Source organism: Plutella xylostella, chromosome 8 (assembly GCF_932276165.1).
Source record: "Plutella xylostella chromosome 8, ilPluXylo3.1, whole genome shotgun sequence".
Taxonomy (NCBI): Eukaryota; Metazoa; Arthropoda; class Insecta; order Lepidoptera; family Plutellidae; genus Plutella; species Plutella xylostella.
In genome coordinates, this window is record NC_063988.1 from 10,240,222 (window position 1) to 10,262,587 (window position 22,366).

The 22,366-nt window shown below is 40.4% G+C and overlaps 4 protein-coding genes across 8 annotated transcripts; 2 read left to right on the plus strand and 2 right to left on the minus strand.

Annotated features, from left to right (window-relative positions):
* Window positions 1-3,456: 3,456 nt before the first annotated feature.
* On the minus strand, window positions 3,457-4,196 carry LOC105388808. The gene is made up of 2 exons (XM_011559788.3): window positions 3,997-4,196; window positions 3,457-3,718 (listed from the first exon to the last, which is right to left on the minus strand). Exons 1-2 carry the CDS (start codon window positions 4,124-4,126, stop codon window positions 3,492-3,494), a joined length of 357 nt encoding a protein of 118 aa, XP_011558090.1. The 5' UTR covers window positions 4,127-4,196; the 3' UTR covers window positions 3,457-3,491.
* Window positions 4,197-4,404: 208 nt separating this feature from the next.
* On the minus strand, window positions 4,405-15,303 carry LOC105388806. Of its 3 annotated transcripts, none has more exons than XM_048622524.1 (2): window positions 15,034-15,303; window positions 4,405-4,645 (listed from the first exon to the last, which is right to left on the minus strand). In XM_048622524.1, exons 1-2 carry the CDS (start codon window positions 15,218-15,220, stop codon window positions 4,473-4,475), a joined length of 360 nt encoding a protein of 119 aa, XP_048478481.1. In that variant the 5' UTR covers window positions 15,221-15,303; the 3' UTR covers window positions 4,405-4,472. The 3 variants fall into 3 exon arrangements, with proteins under 3 accessions (XP_048478481.1, XP_011558089.2, XP_011558088.2); XM_011559787.3 differs by lacking the exon at window positions 15,034-15,303 and adding an exon at window positions 4,948-5,190; XM_011559786.3 differs by lacking the exon at window positions 4,405-4,645 and adding an exon at window positions 7,754-7,996 and having other exon boundaries at window positions 15,034-15,288.
* Window positions 15,304-15,381: 78 nt separating this feature from the next.
* On the plus strand, window positions 15,382-16,181 carry LOC105388805. Its single transcript, XM_011559785.3, has 2 exons — window positions 15,382-15,710; window positions 15,952-16,181. The coding sequence occupies exons 1-2, from the start codon at window positions 15,488-15,490 to the stop codon at window positions 16,149-16,151; spliced, it is 423 nt and encodes a 140-aa protein (XP_011558087.3). The 5' UTR covers window positions 15,382-15,487; the 3' UTR covers window positions 16,152-16,181.
* Window positions 16,182-17,852: 1,671 nt separating this feature from the next.
* On the plus strand, window positions 17,853-22,208 carry LOC105388821. Of its 3 annotated transcripts, none has more exons than XM_048622511.1 (9): window positions 17,911-17,962; window positions 18,126-18,211; window positions 18,478-18,663; window positions 19,135-19,230; window positions 19,684-19,763; window positions 19,859-19,981; window positions 20,669-20,795; window positions 21,235-21,519; window positions 22,056-22,208. In XM_048622511.1, exons 2-9 carry the CDS (start codon window positions 18,143-18,145, stop codon window positions 22,125-22,127), a joined length of 1,038 nt encoding a protein of 345 aa, XP_048478468.1. In that variant the 5' UTR covers window positions 17,911-17,962; window positions 18,126-18,142; the 3' UTR covers window positions 22,128-22,208. The 3 variants fall into 3 exon arrangements, with proteins under 3 accessions (XP_048478467.1, XP_048478468.1, XP_048478469.1); XM_048622512.1 differs by having other exon boundaries at window positions 17,912-17,962; window positions 20,676-20,795; window positions 21,237-21,519; XM_048622510.1 differs by lacking the exon at window positions 18,126-18,211 and having other exon boundaries at window positions 17,853-18,094; window positions 20,676-20,795.
* Window positions 22,209-22,366: the final 158 nt, after the last annotated feature.

The following is a 22,366-nucleotide window of genomic DNA, read 5'->3' on the forward strand; positions in this document are numbered from 1 at the left end:
GGGCCAACGTATGGAGCCGGCGTAACGCCGGCTCCATACGTTGGCCCCAACGCAGGTCCCAACGCTACTCGTCCAACGTATGGATCTAGAAAATTGCATTGGCCCCAACGTTGGGGCGAGCGTTGGTAGTTGGCCGTCTTGTGTCGGTTTTATCAAAGGAATCTGCGCCAACGCTGGCAGTCACGCCCACACGTTGGCGCTTTGCTCAGTGCTCTTGCAACATGCAACGAGTGCGGACGTCAAGCGAGAATGGATTTCTCATCCACAAAATCATCACCTTTATGGAAAAATTAAAAAGTTACAGATTTTATTGAACTTAACAACAAGCACATCCAATAATATGAGATGAAACTCGAAAGGAACATAAAAATCAAAATGTATTATCTGATGCATGGCGCAGCATTCAACAGAAGATGGGCATGATCTTCTCAATTGAAGATTCAAAAAAGCGGGAATCATTAATGAGCACATATTTATCGCCTCAGAGCAGTTAAGATTTCTGTATCGGACATCTTTACGTTGGCCCTGCCGGGACACAACTAGTTTATTAGCCAACGTATGTACGCCTCACCCAATTTGCAGTCCAACGTTGGTACGAGCGTTGGGGCCAACGTATGGAGCCGGCCTAAGAGTATACTATAAGCTATCGACAGATAGAGTATTGGAACTGGCAGTAAGTAGCCGTAAGGCCCGGGTCTCCTATTTACGCCTTAGGTCGCGTCTTAGGCGTGTGAGGGAGACCGCATCAGTACATTTCTATAGTGAGCATCGTGACGCGGCCTACGGTGTGACGCTGGACGCGGCCTACGGAGGAAATAGGAGACCCGGGCCTAACACGATGTTGCGCGTTATGCTACGCGTGCCATCAGCAGTTTGAAGTTTGAGCGCTTTCCCGCTCGCTCTGACAGTGCGGGCTTTAGAACGAGCGTAACAGCTTTTTTTATGATCGCTTGTTGTAAACGCGCCACAAAGTACTTATAGTTAAATCCGAGTTTAGTTAACTGGATTATTTTGGATTTATAATATTATGTATCTGTAGGTATATGTATCATGAAATTTATTGGGTTTTTTTAATAGTGCCAAAGTAGGTAAGTAATAAATAAATATATAATTTGTTTACACATAATGTATGATACTAGTTGCATAAAGTTTAGATGTAGAGAAGTAAATGAGTATACATCTTACCTATATAATCTCTATATTATATGTATAACCAGTATAACTATTTGTTGGATCGAGCTACCTATTTCAGAGTTGCCAATAATGTACAAAAATAAGTGATTCCGAAATTCTTGAAAGCCGATACTCTCTACTCTCTAGTAAAATACACAAATTTAGTTTTTAGTCTTCTCTATATTATGTGAAGATTATAGAGGTTAAAGGTAGCTATAATCTTGCATATGGAAAACAGACGATGCAAAATCCAGCAGAACCGAGCAAAGTCAGTGAAAATTTCACTTTTAGATTATGTAAAGTTCACCAGTTGCTCCACACTACCCCCAGATAACCAAATCGGTTTTAAGTTGGTAACTTGAGAAGTTTTAGATACTTACCTGCTTCTAAATGCTTTGCATTATTTAAATAAACTTGAACTTACTCGAATATACAAAATATAGTTACTTAACTAAGTTAGGCTGCTAAACCTTCTATTCTGAAAAAAAATAATAAACAAAGGTTAACCTACCAAATATCTACTTAATATTAGTTCGTAGACGTATTTTTAAGTAAGTATATAGTTAAGGATAACTAAGCATTTACCTACATCCGAACTTCATCTTATAAGCAATCTTAGCTTTAGTAAAAATATATACAAATGTTTATATTACTTATTATGAATATATGAATTCCAAATATTATGTGCAACGAACTTAATACATATAATTTGTGTAAAAATATATATTAAGATATATGTATACGCAATACGCATACCTACTTCATATTCTTAACATAGTAGCTTTAAACACATTTAGTAGATACACTATAGCTACTGTAACCTATACTTTATTATTGTAAATAAATATTGAAAAGTTGCTGGGCAGACTATAAACAAAATATACCTATTACCTAGGTTATTTTTTTGACAAATGGCGGTTAATGGACCCTTACTAAATATATCATACTAATGCTAATCGTATCCTGTTGTATATTTAAAAAAGCAGGGGTTAAAATACGTGCAAATATTTCTGTATTCCAGGGCAATGAGTACAGAAATGTTGCATTTCTTTTATAAGTCTTATTATTATTACTCACACAATGATCTTACCCATCATGTAAATAAAATAGGTGTTTTATCTTCATATGCACACTACATGTAAAGTATGGCATAATAAAATGTTTGAATCTATACTTTACTTTAAGGTATAATTTAATATTATACACGTAGAGTATAAAGTTACTAAACTATATAGTAGATGTAGATCTACTTAGGATATAAAAAATAACCTTTAAAAGGAATATAAGTACCTACTTAACAAATAATATAATTTATATCTGTACTTTTACTTATAATCTGCAATTCTCACTGTAACTTGATAAGTATAGTATTAATAGATACTTATATCGAATTACTTAGCCAAAATCAAGTAGGTAATATTTATTCTTCTCTAGACATAGCTGTGAAGTAGTGTTGTGATTTTAATGTGACTATTCCCTGTATCGCTTAAAATGCTTTTTAATAATAATGGTATCATAGAGCACCGTCTTTTCTGAAATTAATTCACGCCTATGGATTTCTACATTTAGATGGGTGAGGATCATATTCATTAAGACCGAATTTACCGGTTACCGTTAAGACAGAGCGATACGAGCCTAACTTACTAATCTTTTCAGAAAGTTTAATATCAGAATAGACTGCTCTATTAATAAATGTTTGTACTTAAGTGTTTTTATAAAAAAATATATAACAAAAATAATAGTTCATATACCCACAGAAGTTGAAATTATTTTTTATATTTATATTAGTTTAAGTTTACTTTTGAAGCTATTATCGTACTACATAAATGTATAACTATGTAACGTAGGTTGTTATGAAACAGTCGATGTTAGATCGTGAGCTAGCAGTGTGTTAGATTTATTTAAATAAACAGCAAACGATTAGATTGGATCTGTACCAGCCATTACGGGTCTCGTCTGGTTGTTTGATATAAAAAATACTCTTTCAATCACCCTGCACCTACCTACTACCGATTTATACCTCTATAACACTTCTACCTATGTACTTACTAACTTTGTCATCCTCAAAAACGTTTTTACTTCGAACTGACCATATTCTAGTGTGCATGTGCATGTGTAACGTAAGTGCAATGTACTCATTTATCGTGCGATACGGCTTGCCACAGTCCATTTGTACTCACTATATAGACGGAGTAGTCACTGGATAGACGTGAGTACAAATGTGCAGCGAAAAGCGGATGGCTCGCTTGCGCTACTTAATAGTATTGGAGTAAAATATCTAAAGACAAAATTACACACACCATTTATTCCACCCCACCTTAACTCTCTCTCTTAGCTTGCGTCCTTTCGCTCTCTTCCTCCTCATCAGAATGCTCCTCCTGATAGACCTGGAAGGCCGCAGCCCCGGCCCGCAGCGCGTTCAGAAACCGCTCGCTGGTCTCCAGCAGCCGCTGCCGGTACAGCTCCGGGTCCTGCTGGAACTCCTGGGCCGTTTGTGCTAATATCTCGTTGAATTGGTGCAGCTCTATGCGGCCGTTTCTTGCGTCTGTGGAGTTTTCTGGCTTTAGTTGGGTGTATTGCCTTCGTCAGGAATTTAGGATAGTGTTTTTGAAGGCTATATGGACAGCCACACGTACACGTGACGTGGTGTTGTCTTTAGCTGACTCCGATGACTATTACCGACGAATTTAGGATAAGGACGCAGGGTTGTGGCGCTACTTACAAAAGTCCTATGGTTATCAAAAGATGTGTCAGATGATGATGATGATGATCATAACATTAGTCTGATTTAACCCTGGTTTAATTGGTATTCTTGATGGGCACCTTTCAGCAGTCTCCTGCATTTCTTCTCTGCTCTTTTGTTTTTGATAATTTTAGCTTCTTTCATCCAGCGGATGAGGCTGTCTGCGTTGTTCTTTCCTCGGTCTGAGAGCTTTCTGTAGGCATTTTCCATTGGTATTTACAAAATTTTACATGTATTTTAACACTGACATGTTTACAAAAATTATAAATCGATTTTGTATCTGTGCTCCTCTTTCAGATGAAGTGTTTGTGCTTAGTCTGAGGTAGAGTGCAAGAAAATCAATGAAGCACCAAACCCTAATTATTCTAAGGATAACGGAATATTAACAGCCTCCATTATACATTCTTTTATACTGTTTTATACACTGTATTTCCAAGGTGTTTCCTTGTAATCATGGGCGGAGCTACCTACTTAAATAAAACCAACCCTTCCACATGTTATCAAAACTTCATATTTATTCAACACCAACACTACAACATAAAACCTTCCACTCCCCTCACTTCTTCTTCATGTGCTCTTCAAACGCCTGCCAGCCGGCCTTCAGCGCGCCCGCGAACTGTGACTCCGCCAGCTGCTTCTGGTACTGCTGCGCCGTCTGCCGGTTCCTCTCAGCAGCCTCTTGCACGGCCGAGCTGAACCGCTCCCATGTCACCTTCTGGTCTTTCTCAGCTGTGCAAGGAAGGTTTTTTAGATAGGTAGATGATGGCACACATGAGTGATAAAGGTAGGGGTTGCTGTATTTTGATTTTTCTTGAGAGTTAGGTCATTGTATCTGTCGAAGAACCGGCGAGTTCTCAAGTAGATATAACGAGCAGACATACGTAGTGTGGGACCCTTTAGCATGCTGGACCAAGAACCTGGGACAGATTAGTGGTTAGTGAGGATGACCGATGAAAAAGTGTTGTGGTGCTACCTAACTCCAAAAGTGTGATTGTTAGCCGGAGATAATAATAGGTTCATGCATGTCAAACCTTTCATAATTTTACGAGCAGCATCCTCGGAAGCCTTGTCGATCACTACCTTGGCTTCCTTCATCCAAAGGATCAAGTTGTCTCCGGTGTTCTTTCCCTTCTCCTCGAGCTTTTTGAACCATTCTTGCATTTTTTCTGATCCTCTTTGAAATTTGGATCTACTGTATGTTCTAAAAAAGTTTTTCATTTATTTAGAAATTTAGAATGATGTTTACATTTTTTGGTTATTATCAATTACCTACTCTGTGGTTATTATCAACATTAGTTCTTCTAAGTAGTCTGTGATTACAATAAATTACTCAACCACGTTGCTTCTAAGCCCCATCCATACGCTTGCTGTTTGTCACAAACACGGCAAACAGCAAACAAAGTCGCAAACACCAACCACAATCACCGAACACAAACAGCCATCCACATGCTCGGCGAACGCTCATAACATTCCGAACCGGCAAACACGGCGGACGACGAGCTATTAATTTCGGGTTGACATATTTTTATTATATAAATTAAAGCAAGAGAAAGAAAAAAGGAAAATAAGAAGAAAGCAAAGACGATGGTGGGATAATAATAATAATTTAAAAAAAAAACTGACTTCTTCTTTTTAATTATTATTTTATTTTATAGTTTTTAGTTTATTTGCAATAATTTTTAATCAAAAGTAAGATGCAAATGATACCAAAAAGTCCTACTAATCAATACGAATCATTCAAGCCTAAACACGAGGTAGTTGCTATATACCGTTGAGGAGTTCCCTTGACTGCCTTCCGTTTCCATCATCAGATCAGCTCAAGGTCACCATCATATTTTTTTGTTACAATAACTATATTTATGTTTTTAATTTCATTAGAATCGGTTAATATGTGTCCAAAATGGAAATTCATACCCTGTTTTTACCCCTTTACCCACCCTTAGGGGTGAGATAAAATTCTGAAAAAAAATGGGACCACCTGGGAGCTCAACCCAATACAAAAAAAAAAGAATTTTCAAAATCGGTTCATAAACGGCGGAGTAATCGGTGAACATACATAAAAAAAATGCGCGCCAACGAAAAAGTGTAGCAAGTTGATACGTCCGCCTCCCGCAATGCTAGCGCGCATACTGACCGCTGCCAGACGTGTGGATACGTAGCGAACTGTTTGCCGAACATCCAATTTTGCCAACAATGGCAAACAGCAAACAGCAAACAGCAAACAGCAAACAGCAAACACTGATACCCCATCCACACGCTCGGCGAACAATGGCAAACAGCAAACAGCAAACACTAACGTGTGGATGGGTGTTTGTCGTTGTTTGCCTGTTTGTGTTTGTGTTCGCCAGTGTTCGGCATCGGTGTCGGTTTTTCTTGCCAGATCAAAGGATGTTCGGCAAACAGTTTGCTACGTATCCACACGTCTGGCAGCGGTCAGTATGCGCGCTAGCATTGCGGGAGGCGGACGTATCAACTTGCTACACTTTTTCGTTGGCGCACAAAGCGTGAAAATGTCTGATTGATCAGCACCTACGATTCTGTAATTTTTGGAAGCTTATCAAAATAAAAATATAAAACAAAAAAAAAAAAAAAAAAAGAAACAAATCAAAGCCCAAATAAAGCAGTATAGTGCCACAAACTTATCTGTTCCGGTGAGAGCGAACTAAATTGGTCCATACCTCATTACTTACTGTACTAATGAATTTCATATTGACATAGATTATATGGACCAATTTAGTTCGCTCTCACCGGAACAGATAAGTTTGTGGCACTATACATTGTACGTTTTCTATGTATTTTTAACCGACTTCAAAAAAAGGAGGAGGTTCTCAATTCGTCGGGTTTTTTTTTTTGTATGTTCACCGATTACTCCGCCGTTTATGAACCGATTTTGAAAATTCTTTTTTTGTTGTATTGGGTTGAGCTTCCAGGTGGTCCGATTTTTTTCAGAATTTTATCTCACCCCTATGGGTAAAAACAGGGTATGAATTTCCATTTTGGACACATATTAACGGATTCTAATGAAATTAAGAACGTAAATATAGTTCTTAAAACAAAAAAATATGATGGTGACCTTGAGCTGATCTGATGATGGAAACGGAAGGCAGTCAAGGGAACTTCTCAACGGTATATAGCAACTACCTCGTGTTTAGGCTTGAATGATTCGTATTGATTAGTAGGACTTTTTGGTATCATTTGCATTTTACTTTTGATTTAAAATTATTGCAAATAATCTAAAAACTATAAAATAAAATAATAATTAAAAAGAAGAAGTCGGTTTTTAATTTTTTTAAATTATTATTATTATCCCACCATCGTCTTTGCTTTCTTCTTATTTTCCTTTTTTCTTTCTCTTGCTTTAATTTATATAATAAAAAAATATGTCAACCCGAAAGTAATAGCTCGTCGTCCGCCGTGTTTGCCGGTTCGGAATGTTATGAGCGTTCGCCGAGCATGTGGATGGCTTTTTGTGTTCGGTGATTGTGGTTGGTGTTTGGGACTTTGTTTGCTGTTTGCGGTGTTTGTGACAAACAGCAAGCGTGAAATGGGGCTTTTGAATAAATAAACTTATAGATGAAGAATACCGATGCTAGTTCAAGTAAAGGACCTCTTACTAGTACAGATGAACCTGCTACCACTAAAGATGATAAAGAAACAGATTCAGAAATGGAGGAAGTGTTTAAACGAATGGAGGAACACGGCAACAACACAGTAGAAAATCTTATCTTATATAGGAAGGTTTTTTAGATAGTATACATTCTTTTATAAGGTTTTTGTATTTCCAAGGTGTTTCCTTGTAATCATGGGTGGAGCTTACTAAAATAAAACCAACCCTTCCAAATGTTATTAAAACCACACATTTAATTAACCACACACCAAGTTACAACAACAAAACCGTCCACTCTCATCACTTCTTCTTCATATGCTCTTCAAACGCCTGCCAGCCGGCTTTCAGCGCGCCCGCGAACTGTGACTCCGCCATCTGCTTCTGGTACTGCTGCGCCGTCTGCCGGTTCCTCTCAGCAGCCTCCTGCACGGCCGAGCTGAACCGCTCCCATGTCACCTTCTGGTCTTTTTCAGCTGTGTAAGGAAGGTTTTTTTAGAAAGGTAGATTATGGCACACATGAGTGATAAAGGGAGGGTGTTCTGTGTATTCTTGCATGTGTAAAAAAAAAAAAAAAAAAAAACAACTGTCACTTTTTAGGATTCAATAACAATATACAACTTGCATGTGGCTTCGCATTTTCAATATTTTTTCCCTGCTTTCCTGTGTAGGAGTAATCAAACAAAACTTAATTTCAAACATAATATATTGCACCCATCATATGGTCCTTCGAGCCGGATATCAGCGGCCCGCCGGCCGAGTGAAAAAAGTTCACGTGAAAACATAACCTTCAACAACCAACAAAACAAGTGAAAAAACTATTTGGACTCAAGTAAAGTGCTAAATAAATGAACATTCACGTAAAAATCAACCTTATTCTGCAAGTGTGTTATGAAATAAACTGTGTTGAACTTATTCGTGTGATAAATAACACTCGGAAACATGTCGGACATTGACTCGTTACTTGGATCGTTAGAAGATACAGCCCTGTTACTAAGAAAAGCGCAAATTAACCTTAAAAAGTGTCCTAAGCAACGGTTAACTCAAGGCTACTTAGAAGCACGATATGCAATCCTGGGCGAGTACTGGAGTACCTTCAAGAGTACGCACGACAAGCTCGTAAAAGTTACACCGCGAGACAAACGAGGTGCTATGCCATACTTCGTGAACGAGGACTTTTACACCACCGAGGACTTATACCTATGTTTACAAGCGGACATAAAGGATATGTTATTGCAATTACGATCGGATAAAAACAGAGATTCTGATGTGAATAAAAGTAAGGAAACCTGTACAGATTGGCAAGTGAAGTTACCTAGTATACAATTGCCGACTTTTAGTGGCAAGTATGAGGAGTGGCCGACGTACCATGATTTGTTTACAACATTGGTGCACAATAACACGTCGATCAGTCAGGTACAGAAGTTACACTACTTAAAAACAAGTGTATCTCACGAAGCTGAAGTTCTCTTACGACACATACAAGTAACTGAAAGTAATTATACACAAGCTTGGGATATTTTGAAAAACCGCTATGGCAACAAGCGTCTTATTGTTTCCTCACTACTGAAGAGACTATTCAATCAACGGAAAATTAGTGTACAATCAGCTGGTTCAATTAAAATACTACTAGATACAACCACTGAATGCATTAACAACCTGAAAAATCAGAAGGTCAGCACCGATTCCTGGGATCCAGTAATTATATTTCTGATTGTACAGAAATTGGACTCGGAGTCGCACAAAGAGTGGGAGCAATATGCGTACAAAGAAGACCCCGAAGCATTGCCATCGTGGAGCGACATGAAGAAATTCTTAGAATCAAAGTTCCGCACTCTTGAGCTTGTCACACCGTCTTCATCCGCACCTGCTACAGAGAAACGTACTGCTACAGTCATACGTGAACGAACGTACCATGTCTCGACAACTGAAAAGAAATGCATTATGTGCAAAGATAATCACACACTGTGCCACTGCAAGGAATTTACGAAGATGGATCCTGAAGCCAGAAGTACCTATGTTAAGGACAATCGACTTTGTTTCAACTGCTTAGTACCAGGACACTCATCAATGAAATGTAAGCTACCAATGTCCTGCCGCATATGCAACCGACGCCATCATTCTCTGCTACATGAGAATAGGAGCAATGAACCAGTGTCTTCATCGAGCAAATCAACAACACTGGCTTCACAACATGTAGTAGAAGAGAAAGAAGAAGACGAAGTACAAGTTAACTCAATGATGGCATCACATATCAATACTAAGTGGGGAGTAGCACTATTAGCTACAGCCATTGTGGAAGCAACTAATGAACAAGGTCTCACCATTCCACTCCGTGCGCTAATAGACCAAGGATCAGAAGCATCATTCATCAGTGAGAACGCAGCTCAACTGCTGAAACTTAAAAGACAGCCCATGAAGGGGAATGTGCTTGGAGTGGGATCAACAAAAACAAGCATAAACCAGTTGGTGCAGCTAAGAATAGGTTCACGTTTGGAAACAGAAACATGTTTATCAATACAAGCATATGTCATTAAGAAAAATATCACGGCAAAGATACCAAAGAAGAAAATTCAAATACAACAATGGCCTCATCTCGAGGGGCTCGAACTGGCTGACCCATCCTACTGCATGCCTGGAGATATAGATCTACTTCTAGGAGTAAGAGAATACGCAACAATACTCAAATCAGAATTTATAAAGGGTCCGCCAGGCACACCTAGTGCTCAGAGAACCAGCCTAGGATGGATATTATTTGGGGAAGTCAATGAGAACCCACAAGAAGACACATTTCTGGTAATGCATCACAAAATTGATATTGATGACATGCTAAAATCAATTTGGGAGATAGAAACGGACAACAAGAGATATTTAACACGAGATGAAAAACGATGTGAAGAAATTTATGAGACCACAACCACAAGAAATGAGGAAGGGAGATACATAGTCAAACTTCCATTCAAAAATGACAGTCCACTAGTATCAGAAGCAAACTCTAAACAAATAGCAACGCAGAGATTCATGCAATTAGAAAGAAAATTTAGAAGAGTATCAGACCTAAAAGAAGAGTATACAAAGGTTATTAATGATTACATTGAACAAGAGCACATGGAAAGAATACCTGAAAAAGAAAAAGATATAGAAAAATCAGTATACTTACCACACCACGCTGTCGTACGCGATGATAAGGAGACGTCTAAAACACGCGTTGTGTTCGATGCAGCCTGTAAGAATTCAAACAATGTCTCTTTAAATGATGAACTTCTGGTTGGTCCCCAGTTGCAAGAGGACTTGAGAAATCTCCTGACAAGATGGCGGATGAAACGTATCTGCTTCATGGCCGATATAAAACAAATGTATCGCCAGATATTAGTCAGCAAAGATGACGCTGACTATCAAAGACTGATCTGGAGACCAAATGAAAATAATGAATTAGAAGAATACAGGTTGCGCAGAGTTACCTTTGGTACATCTCCAGCTCCCTACTTGGCTGTGAGAACACTACATCAAGTAGCAAATGACGAAGGCAAAGAATGCAAACAGGCTACTGAGTCAATAAAAACAAACTTTTACATGGATGATTTCCTTGATGGCGCTGATTCTGTAAATGATGCTGTCAAACTTGCCCAAGAAGTCACTGAAATACTGAAAAAGGGTGGTTTTCTTCTCACAAAATGGTCGTCAAATGACATAGAATTTATTTATTTTTAGATCCTAGGAAACCCTACCCTGCCAATCAACGAGGATCTTGAGCCCTTAAAAAAGACACGGCTTAAGTCACGTGACCCTCCTGCCAAGAGCTTCCACACATACAACCCTTCGTGGAAAGCTGGCGATGCGTGGAGAAGTGAATGGAGCGAAAACCCACCATCTCGCAAACTATTTGTACCAAGCACAACAAAACGCCCAGCTGGCTTCTGTGAACCGCGGAGTGTCTGGTGCCGACTTAACCGCCTGCGAACAGGAGTAGGCAACTGTGCATACCTGTGGCATAAGTGGGGGTGGAGCGATTCAGCAGCTTGCGAATGCGGACACCCACAGCAGACCATAGACCACATTGTCTTCGAGTGTCCTATCACAAAATATGCCGGATCTGCCGATGACTTCACCAACCTCACCAGCAGCGCTACTGCATATTTAAATAATTGTAGTTTTTAGTGACCTGTATAAATTCTTATTTTAATATTGTTTTGTGTAGCCAGTGGAGCCATACGATAAATAAATAAATAAATAGAATTTATGAAATCAATAGATGAAGACCAAAGATCGGTAAATGCACAAGTAAACTTGAATCTTGATGGAACAGTTAAAGCATTGGGTATTGTGTGGAATTTGAGCCAAGATACATTCCAGTACAACCTGCGTCCTTCACAACCACTGAGCATCATCACAAAACGTAGCATCCTATCTGATATTCAGAAACTTTTCGATCCGCTTGGTTGGATTGCTCCAAGCACTGTGATGGCCAAACTATTAATACAAAACTTGTGGCTTGAAAAGATTGGATGGGATGACAAAGTAAGTGACGAACTGGAAGAAAGATGGAAACAGATAAGAAATGACTTTACAAATGTGAATGAGATACAAATGAAAAGATGGCTTGGAGTAACTGAAACTAATAAAAAGAAGATACAGATGCATGGTTTCAGTGATTCTTCAATGAAAGCATATGGAGCGGTGATCTATGTAAGAATTGAAACAGAAGATAATGAAATTGAAACAAGGCTCATCGCTGCCCGAACCAGAGTAGCCCCGCTTAAAACCATATCATTGCCAAGGCTCGAGTTATGTGGTGCCCTACTCTTGTCTAAACTCATGAAGCAATTTGGACAAGCTATGAGAATCCCAACAACAGATATGTATGCTTGGACAGATTCACAAATAGTTATTGCATGGTTGAGTGGTGAACCTAACCGATGGAAGCCTTTCGTTGCCAACCGTGTCGTTGAAATCGTAGAAAATCTAAACAATAATCAATGGTATCATGTACAGTCGAAGGAAAATCCCGCTGACTTGACCTCACGAGGAATGTTGCTTTCTGAACTTAAGCAATGTGACCTGTGGTGGAAAGGGCCAAAATGGTTAACTGAAACAGAAATAGAGATGAGTAAACCAGAGATTACAAAGACAGAACTAGAGAAACGAAAAACAAAAGAAGTGTGCACGTTAACAAAGGAAGAAGACCTAGAAAGCAAGAAAGAGAAAGTATACACAAATTTGAATGTAACAACTGAGAAGAGTAATATAGAAGAAAAACCATTAACGGAACAATTTGAACAATTCGAAAATTTGAAACAGCTTATTAGATCAATATCACTATGCAGAAGATTCCTAAACTACAAGAAAGTAAAGGACACAGAATTACCATTTACAACTGAAGAATTAGAGAACACTTTACGAACATGTATTAAACTATCACAAACAGAAGAGTTTGGAGAAGAAATTGATAAATTGAAAATGAAGAAACAAGTAAAGAATACGAGTAAATTGAAATCATTAAATCCGTATTTGGACGAGCACCAGATCCTCAGGGTGGGCGGTAGATTACAGCACGCAAATATAAGCTATGAAAGCAAACACCCAATCATTCTTGGTAACAAAAATTGCCTGACAAATCTGATAGTTGCTGATGCTCATTTGAAAACACTGCATGGAGGCGTACAGCTTACAATGTCCTACCTAAGGTCCAAATATTGGATAGTAAGAGCCAAAGGATTGGTGAAATCACATATCCACAAATGCCTGACTTGTGCCAAACACAGCGCTATTGCAAAGAAGCAGATTATGGGAGAATTGCCCAAAGTGCGCGTAACACCAGCACGAGCATTCATACGAAGCGGCGTTGATTTTGCCGGGCCTTTTCATGTACTTTTCTCTAAAGCACGAGGAGCTAAGACAAACAAAGCCTACATTGCGATATTTATATGTATGGCTACCAAAGCTATTCACTTGGAGTTAGTTGGAGATATGACTTCACAATCATTTATTGGTGCCTTCAAAAGATTTGTGGCGAGGCGCGGTATATGTTCAGATTTATGGAGTGATCAGGGCAGAAATTTTGTCGGCGCCAATAAAGAGTTGCAAGAGGCATGGCAAGAAGCCAAACTAGAATTTACTGGAGAAATTGAGGATTCCTTGGCATCTGATGGTACCCAATGGCATTTTATTCCAGCATATAGCCCAAATATGGGAGGTCTATGGGAGGCCGGGGTGAAATCCATTAAGCACCACCTAAAAAGAATACTTACCACCAACCTGACCTTTGAAGAAATGACGACCGTTCTCTGCGAAATCGAAGCATGCCTTAACTCACGGCCGCTATGCCCGATTGATGAGGCCGATACTGATAATATGGACATCCTGACACCTGGTCATTTCCTCATAGGAGAAGCACCGAGAGCAATCCCTACGCCGAATTTGAATAACACGAAGATAAGTACACTGTCAAGATGGCAGCATACCCAAAAACTGGTTCAAGATTTTTGGAAGAGATGGGTTCAAGAATATCTGACTAGACTCCAACAAAGACCTAAGTGGATGAACAAACAAGATGAATTTAAGACAGGCCAGATAGTCTTGATAAAAAATGATAATTTACCCCCTGGTAAATGGGCTCTGGGACGCATTACAGACAAACACCCAGGGCCAGATGGTTATACCAGAGTGTATAGTGTCAAAAGTGGTGACAGTGTAATTAAAAGATCAGTGACAAAATTGTGCTATTTGCCTATTGACAGTGATACTAATTAATTTTGAAAATTATTTGATTTCTTTGTCATACCTAGGTTAAATTTATAATTATCTAAAGCATTATTTAAATTGAATTGTCATAAAGTTAATATTTTTAGTATAAACCAAGACTGTAACTTTTTCTATCTTGGTACCTATTTAGATTTCATTAAAGTTTGTAAAAGGACACATAGTCCTTTTGGTGGGCGGTATGTTCTGTGTATTCTTGCATGTGTAAAAAAAAAAAAAAAAACAACTGTCACTTTTTAGGATTCAATAACAATATACAACTTGCATGTGGCTTCGCATTTTCAATATTTTTTCCCTGCTTTCCTGTGTAGGAGTAATCAAACAAAACTTAATTTCAAACATAATATATTGCACCCATCAGAGGGGTTACTGTTATTATTATTTAGATTTTTCTTGAGAGTTGTGTCATTATAGCTGGCGAAGAACTGAATATAACGAACAGGCATACATAGCGTGGGACCCTGTTGCACGCTGGACGAATAACCTTAGACAGACGGTAGTGGTTAGTGAGGATGACCGAGGAAAAAGTGTTGTGGTGCTATGTCCAAAAGTGTGATTTTTATAGCCGAAGGTGATGATAGGTTCAGGCATGACATCATCATCATCATCATCATCAGCCTATAGCAGTCCACCCACTGCTGGACGTAGGCCTCTCACAAGGCACGCCACTGGATGCGATCCATATGTAGCTTTCAGCATCCAATCATAACCAGCCAACTTTCGCAAGTCGTCTCCCCATCTAGGCATATCATACCTTTCATAATTTTCCGAGCAGCATCCTCGGAAGCCTTGTCGGTCACTACCTTGGCTTCCTTCATCCACAGGATCAAGTTGTCTCCGGTGTTCTTTCCCTTCTCCTCGAGCTTTTTGAACCATTCTTCCATTTTTTCTGATCCTCTTTGAAATTTGGATCTACGGTATGTTCTAAAAAAGCTTTTCATTTATTTTTGATTTTATTTATAGAATGATGTTTACATTTTTTGGTTATTATTATTTCATTACCACAGAACAACGCCTTAAACCAAAGGTGGTATTGTATAATATTATTATTACTCTATGAACTACAAAGCAGATTAATGATGTACTTTACTTGATATCGTTGCTTAGATAGTTGGTCAATAAAAAATAACTATCATAACATTTGTATGAATAAAAAAGATTATAACCTCAACCACGTTGCTTCAAAGAATAAATAAACTTATATCTAGATGGAGAATACCGATGCTAGTTCAAGTAAAGAACCTCTTACTAGTACAGATGAACCTGCTACCAGTAAAGATGATAAAGAAAGAGATACAGAAATGGAGGAAGTGTTTAAACGAATGGAGGAACACGGCAACAACACAGTAGATAATCTTATCAAATGGATGATAGAGGCGAAGATCGTGATGGACAAAGCAGGAGAGGAAGCTGCTAGGGTTCTATTTGAAGGTTAAAAACTATTATTATAAAGTGAATGATAATAATAATTGATAACCAATCTTATAATAAATAAAGAGCCTATACCGCTGTTCTCCCTAACTTCAGAATTCAACCAGACACGATAGCGGTACTGGCCAATGCTGTGGTTGTACTATCGTGAAGCCTATTTCCGCCAGTAGAGGGCCATTTTCTGACGACGATTATGATGTAAAAAGTAGGAAGTGAGTATATTTAACCTTTAACCCTACAGGTGCAGAGAAAGGCAAGGTGAAGGCAGAAGAGTTCAACGAGGTATTGGAACGAACGGCGGAGCAGCAGAGCCGCGACATGGATGAGTTCATGCAGCAGCTCAAGACAGGTGGCAAGAAGTTTCTGGAAGCCCTGAAGGCGGGAGCGAAGGCCTTCGAAGAACACATGGAGAAACATAAGAAGGAAAAGGAAAACAATTAGATGCTAATAAAATTTGATTTTGTGATGAGATATTGTTGTTTGATTGTATGTGCTGGGATGTTGAGGGTTGAAAGGAGAGGACTTTAGGAGCTTCGAATCAAAGTTTATCAATGAAATAATTTCAATAGGAACGCTACATACCTACCTATCAATCTCCTGATTCGGCCAAGTTACCTATTATACCTACTCGTGCTTGGTGTGCCAAGTCAACAGCATTTAAGTTATTATTCTGAACAAAAAAGAAATAGGATAAGTGTTGACCTCATTTTAAAAAGTGGCCAGCAGAACGAAAGAAAGTGAAGAAGACACATATCACTGTCATTTTTAAACTTTACATTATTTTTTGCACAAATTTTTCAGCACCATTCGGCACTGACAGGACACCATCAGAAAAATCCTCCGTGAAATATTTAGTGAAAAACATGTTATTATAATGTTTCAATAAATTCTGGTAAAATCATAATCTGAAGAGCAAACAGTGGTCTTCGTGAGTGTAACAAGTCGTCGGTATGGGTGCTAAGAAGAAGGGTGGTAAGAAGGGTGAGGCAGGGGCCCCGGCGGCGGACGCGGGGGGCGCCGCCCCTGGCGGGGGTGCTGACGAGAGCAAGGCCGCGAAGCCTGAGGAGAGCAAGGCAGACGCCGGCAAGAGCGAAGCCGACGTCAAGGATGGGAAAAGCGAAGCTGACGTGGCGAAATAGACTGACAAACTCCTTGCAATAGATGTTTATGTGAATTGAGCAATTTTATATTAAAACGAGTTTAAAAAATGTTCGTTTTTTATTGACTATGTGGTACATTGTTGTAATAAGCATGTACTTACTATAAACGACACCACTAAACTACACCACTGTGGTGTCGTTTACAATACATGATTGTAAGATAAACTTCAGAGAGCCATAGCAATATCCTTCCAGAGCCTTGGAGTCTCCTTTAGTCCATGGTCCTGCAGTGGATCATCAGCTGTGGACAATTTGCTTTTTCTATGTATGGATTATGGAATGGTGAACTCGGACTAGTAGGTATTGATTATTTCAATTTATACAGGCTTTGTGTCCAAGTTTGTGTGTTGTGTGTTTTTTGACCAGTTATTATTCCGAGGGTAGGTAGGTACTTTAATGTTCTTATTCAGAGTTTTTGTAACCCATAGAGATTCCAAAAAGGTTTCATCATTGAGAATATCATCATCAGCCAATAATCATCCACTGCTGGACATAGGCCTCTCCCAAGGAGCGCCACAACACTCGGTCCTCGGCCTTCCTCATCCAACCACTACCCGCCACCCGCCTAAGGTCGTCAGTCCAGCGGGCAGTAGGGCGTCCCACGCTGCGTTTGCCTGTTCGTGGTCTCCACTCGAGAACTCGTCTACCCCAACGGTTATCGGTTCTTCGGCAGATATGACCAGCCCACTGCCACTTCAGCTTGCATATTTTGACAGCTATGTCGGTAACCTTAGTCCTCTGACGGATAACCTCATTTCTGATACGATCCATCAGAGAAACCCCAAGCATAGCTCTCTCCATAGCACGCTGAGCGACTTTAAATCGGTGGACCAGTCCTACCGTCAGTGTCCACGTCTCTGCACCATACGTCATCACTGGCAGGACGCACTGGTTGAAGACTTTTGTCTTCAGGCAAATTGAGAATATATCCAACTTATATTAGAATAATAACGGCGAACCATAAACTACGATATTGTAAATTAGCTTTTTAATTTATAACCTCGTAGCCTCGTAAGATTGTTATCTTTAAATAAATTACTTAAATTGTACAAAATCCTCAGTAAATATTTTGTAACAAATAATGAATTCAAGGTAAACCACAGCATAATAATATACATACCAGTACAGTGATGAGTCACCCACCATGGTGCTGAAGGGAGTAGGTATATGGAGGCCACCAGTGTAAACACTTGTCTCAGCAAGAGCACAGCTCCTATATGTATAGTAAGTATATAAACATTTATGTTTTCCCTAGAATACATAACCAGAACCATGGATTTGAACAACCTTAAGGCAACAGCAGAACTAGCCAACTTGTTAGCGAATGGACTTTTTGTTTCGGTAAATAAGTATACCTTATTTATTTTAGTTTATTAATATATCATTCCACTCTAGATCATCCTAGATCAACTAGGATTGGCAAACAGGTTCGATGGCTGCCGATCACATCCAGCATAATCCCTAACCCGTCTTCATCATAATTTTTTGAATGCTAGCGACGGCGACGGTACGGTACCTATCGATTATCCAATTCTGTTCACGCATTATTTAGCGAATCTGTTACTTTGTCGTCGACACTTCTTCTCACATAACCCTCGACTCCCCAGGAGACATCCAGCTACTACTTCCACGTGCAGTCTGTGGCCAAATGGCTGAGCTGCAACGGCGAGCCGGCGGGGGTGGGCCCCACGCTCGTGGTGGCTAGCGCGGCCGCCGTGTTCCTGTACCATGAGCTGAGGCAGAGCGTGAGGGGGGCAGGGGGGGCGGGGGCGCGGCTGGAGAAACTGCTGCTGGTGGGTGCTACTAGTTTTGTAATTATAATATATCATTATAATATAAGCTACTTGAGAATCATTTCGAGTGTCCTAACTCCTAAGTGTTTTGATGGCATATAATGTGACGGTAGGAGGCTTAAAAATCAACGACTACGCGAGGCGCTACGCAGTTACAAGCGTACATGCTTTGTGCTACAAAGCTACACGGTGGCTACGACTGCTACGAGCTATAGAGCTACACTGCTAGGACGGCTACGAAATGCTACGTGGCTACAAAACAGCTACGGCTACGATTGCTACGAGTCGTAGCCTACGAGTTACGACCTATATAACGGCTTCAAAATGCAACGGATTCTGGTCTTATTTTTTTCTTTGTGTTCCTAAATATTACCGTGTACCAACAAAGGCTAATACTTATATTCGAATACTGAATGTAAGTACATATAGCGCTTTAACTATAAACTAAAAAGTTTACAATAAAATCCTCAGAGCACGATGGCGGTGGGCGCGCTGGCGCTGCTGGTGCACGTGTGGGTGTGCGCCGCCCGGTTCTTCCTCTACTACCTGGACACGCTGCTCAGAGAGGTGAGTCTCCATCGGGTCATTAAGCATACACTTCAGTAGCTGGGAATTGGAGTCAGTCCCACTTACCAGGTTGACATTCATCGTCGTAGATTGAATAGGTGTTATAAAAAGTTATGTAATGGACATTAATAAGTTGCTTATACATGACCGGCGTAACTGCTACTAAATTATTTAAGTAACTGGCTAGTCCTTTACAATCCCTCACAGAAAACCCTCATTCAGTAGTGTATCGCCGTCACGCTAAGCAGAAAATTTGATAGTCACCTGAAACCATATGCTTGTGGCAGTGACACCCATATAACAACCACCTATGTTTACCTACCCTACTATTAATACCCTCCCGCCGCCTCTGATCAGTCAAGCTCGAAAACATTGAGGGAGGCCTATGATCAGCATAAGACGTCCTATGGCTGAGATGTTAATGATGATGATGATGATTGAATACCCTTCCAGAGCCCCTGCCTCCTCCTGGAGCTCACCACAGCCGGCGTACTCGGCGCGCGCTCTGAAGCCCTCCTCACGCCGCTGACCAGGTTCTTAACAGTTTCTATTAATTAAATAGCTATTCAATATAATGCTAAATATTAATTAGACCAGATCATCATATTTCTCGTCAATTTTGTGCAAGGTTCGCGCGCGAGCAGCAGCACCAGATCCACGTGACGGCCTGCTGGTTCCTCGCGCTGTGCTGCGCGGACTACGTGAGGAAGCACTACTGCGAGACCTTTAATTTGCCGTATTTGGAGCAGTGGTAAGAGATCTACTCGTGGTAAGGAGATATATATGGTCCCGTTGGGTGTAATGAATGGAAGTGTAGGATATGATCTAGTTTGGTATCTATCCCGTTCAGTAGAATCATAGACTAATACACTAATTAATGAATGGAAGTGTAGGGTATTATGATCTAGTTTGGTAAATATTTAAAACGATCAGATTTTGAAGAATTATATTGGCAGATTTTGAAGAATTATTTATTGTGAGAGGCTTATTGTCGAAGAAATAACGATTATTGGCTGAAGAATTTTCCTTATTTACTGGTGCGGTGATTAACCCCTGATTCATCATCATCCGGTCCTGGGATCCCTAATCAGGAACATAGGGCTCGAAGTGTTGATTTCCACTCTGATTAGGTGCATGATTAAGTCCTACACCTGAATGTGATTGATCTTTTCTCTATGCCATTATGAACATTATGAAAATCCGTGCACGTGAAACAACGAAAGAATATGAAAATACTTCCCAATTCCGACCACCTGTAACGATAACGATGTCCACATTTTCATATTGGACGTGCTAAGTGTTTTTATTTTTTGAGATTTTATTATTGATTCCCTGTTGCTAATTACTCATCCCTGACCCCCCCCCCCCCCCTCTGCTGGTGTCAGGGGATATTGTATTGTTGATTCCCTGATACTATAATCCCTCATCCCCCCCGCTGGTGGCAGGCAGAGCGGGCTGCAGCGGCGCACGTCGCGCTCGGTGCGGGCGGCCGCGGAGCACGCCGGCAGCTTCGTGGCGGGCCTGCAGCGCCGGCTCAATGCGCTGCAGGGGGAGTGTGGAGAGGCGTAAGATGTGTTGATTATCTTGTTGTGGATTGGTAGTGTAGAGGAAACTAGATGTGCAGGCGTAAGATATATGTTGATAATCTTGAGGATTGTTTAATGCGTAAGAAGTATACGTAGTTACAGGTATTCAAAATGTTGAGAGCTTCCTTTTTTGCGGGTGGTAGCGTTGGAAACGTGGAGCATGTCCGCCGTTCCAATGTCCATGAGGGAATACCAAGGAAAGTGAGTTCTTAAGAAAGCCCTTGTTCAGCAGTCTTGATATAAGTGAAATGATGATGTTGAGAGATGCTTTTTAATTTTCTACATCTGTCTGTAAATTAGCGCTTAGGTATTTTCTGTCTTACGTAAGTATTCTGTCCGTAAAAAATAGATAAATCATGATTTATCATAATTAAATTAGATCTACCCAAGCCCCCCTTAAGAGTCGACTGTTTCGTAGAGTATGGCGTCCGAGCTTTGCCCGCCTTGCATCTCGCCGTGCTGCTCCCCGCCGCTCACCCGGCAGTCCTGCCCCGTCCTGCGAGACCGGAGCACGCAAGGCAGCCCCGTGCCCAGCTGCCGGCAGTCCTGCCCCAGCCTCGGACTGGACGAGGCGCGGGGCTCGTGTACTGCCCTGGGGCGGGCCGGTGCCGCCGGGGGTGGTCCGGGACAGCTCGGGGGATGGAGCGAGAGCGACGCGGGGAACCTCGCCGACGCCTTCGACCAGCTTAGACATTATGTCCAGGTATTACTTCGCTTAGCACAGTCTAGCATATACCTTAGTCTACTCTCTAGTTCAATACTTGTTTACCTATGGTTCAGCGCAGTGAAAGCTATGGTTCAGCGCAGTGAAAGCTATAGTTTCTTACAGTGCGACAAACTTATCTGTTCCGGTGAGAGCGAACTAAATTGATCCATATCACATTACTTACTAATAAATTATATATTGTAAAAGATTAGATGGGTTTATTAACACCGCAAGAGCGAATTAACAATACGAGCAAACTTAAAATCTTATAGAATTAAGAAATATTACACATTTATGTGAGCTGTCACCGGAACAGATAAGTTTGTGGCACTATACAGTTGATTGAACTTATACAAATGCTACAAGGCCCAGGACAAACTATTCTGTGATCTACAATGATATACGTATTCATTTTACCTAAGTCTCCGAAATTCACCCTTATTCAACATTAATCATCGTCGTCGTCCCCTATTCACCAGTTTTGATGTCTTAATCTAGAATGCTAGATTATAAACAGTGATGTATGTCTGCAGGATACGCGATGTGCTTGCGCTGGGCGTGGCGGCGGCGGCGCGGAGGCGGGCGCGGCGCCGGCACCCCAGTGAGCTGTCGCAGCTGATAGCGGAACAGGACCTCGACATGGAGTTTATTGATGTTTTGTAGACAATAAATGTTATGAGTGGGTAGTTTGCGGCTTTATTTCAATTTCTGATAGATTCCACTGCTATTATTAATGTACTTATGGACATTCTTATAGCCATATAATTTTAAGAAGTACCTACCTACCATCTACCTACAATGTACAATCCTTGGTAGTAGGTCTATGGTCTATGGTACATAAAGA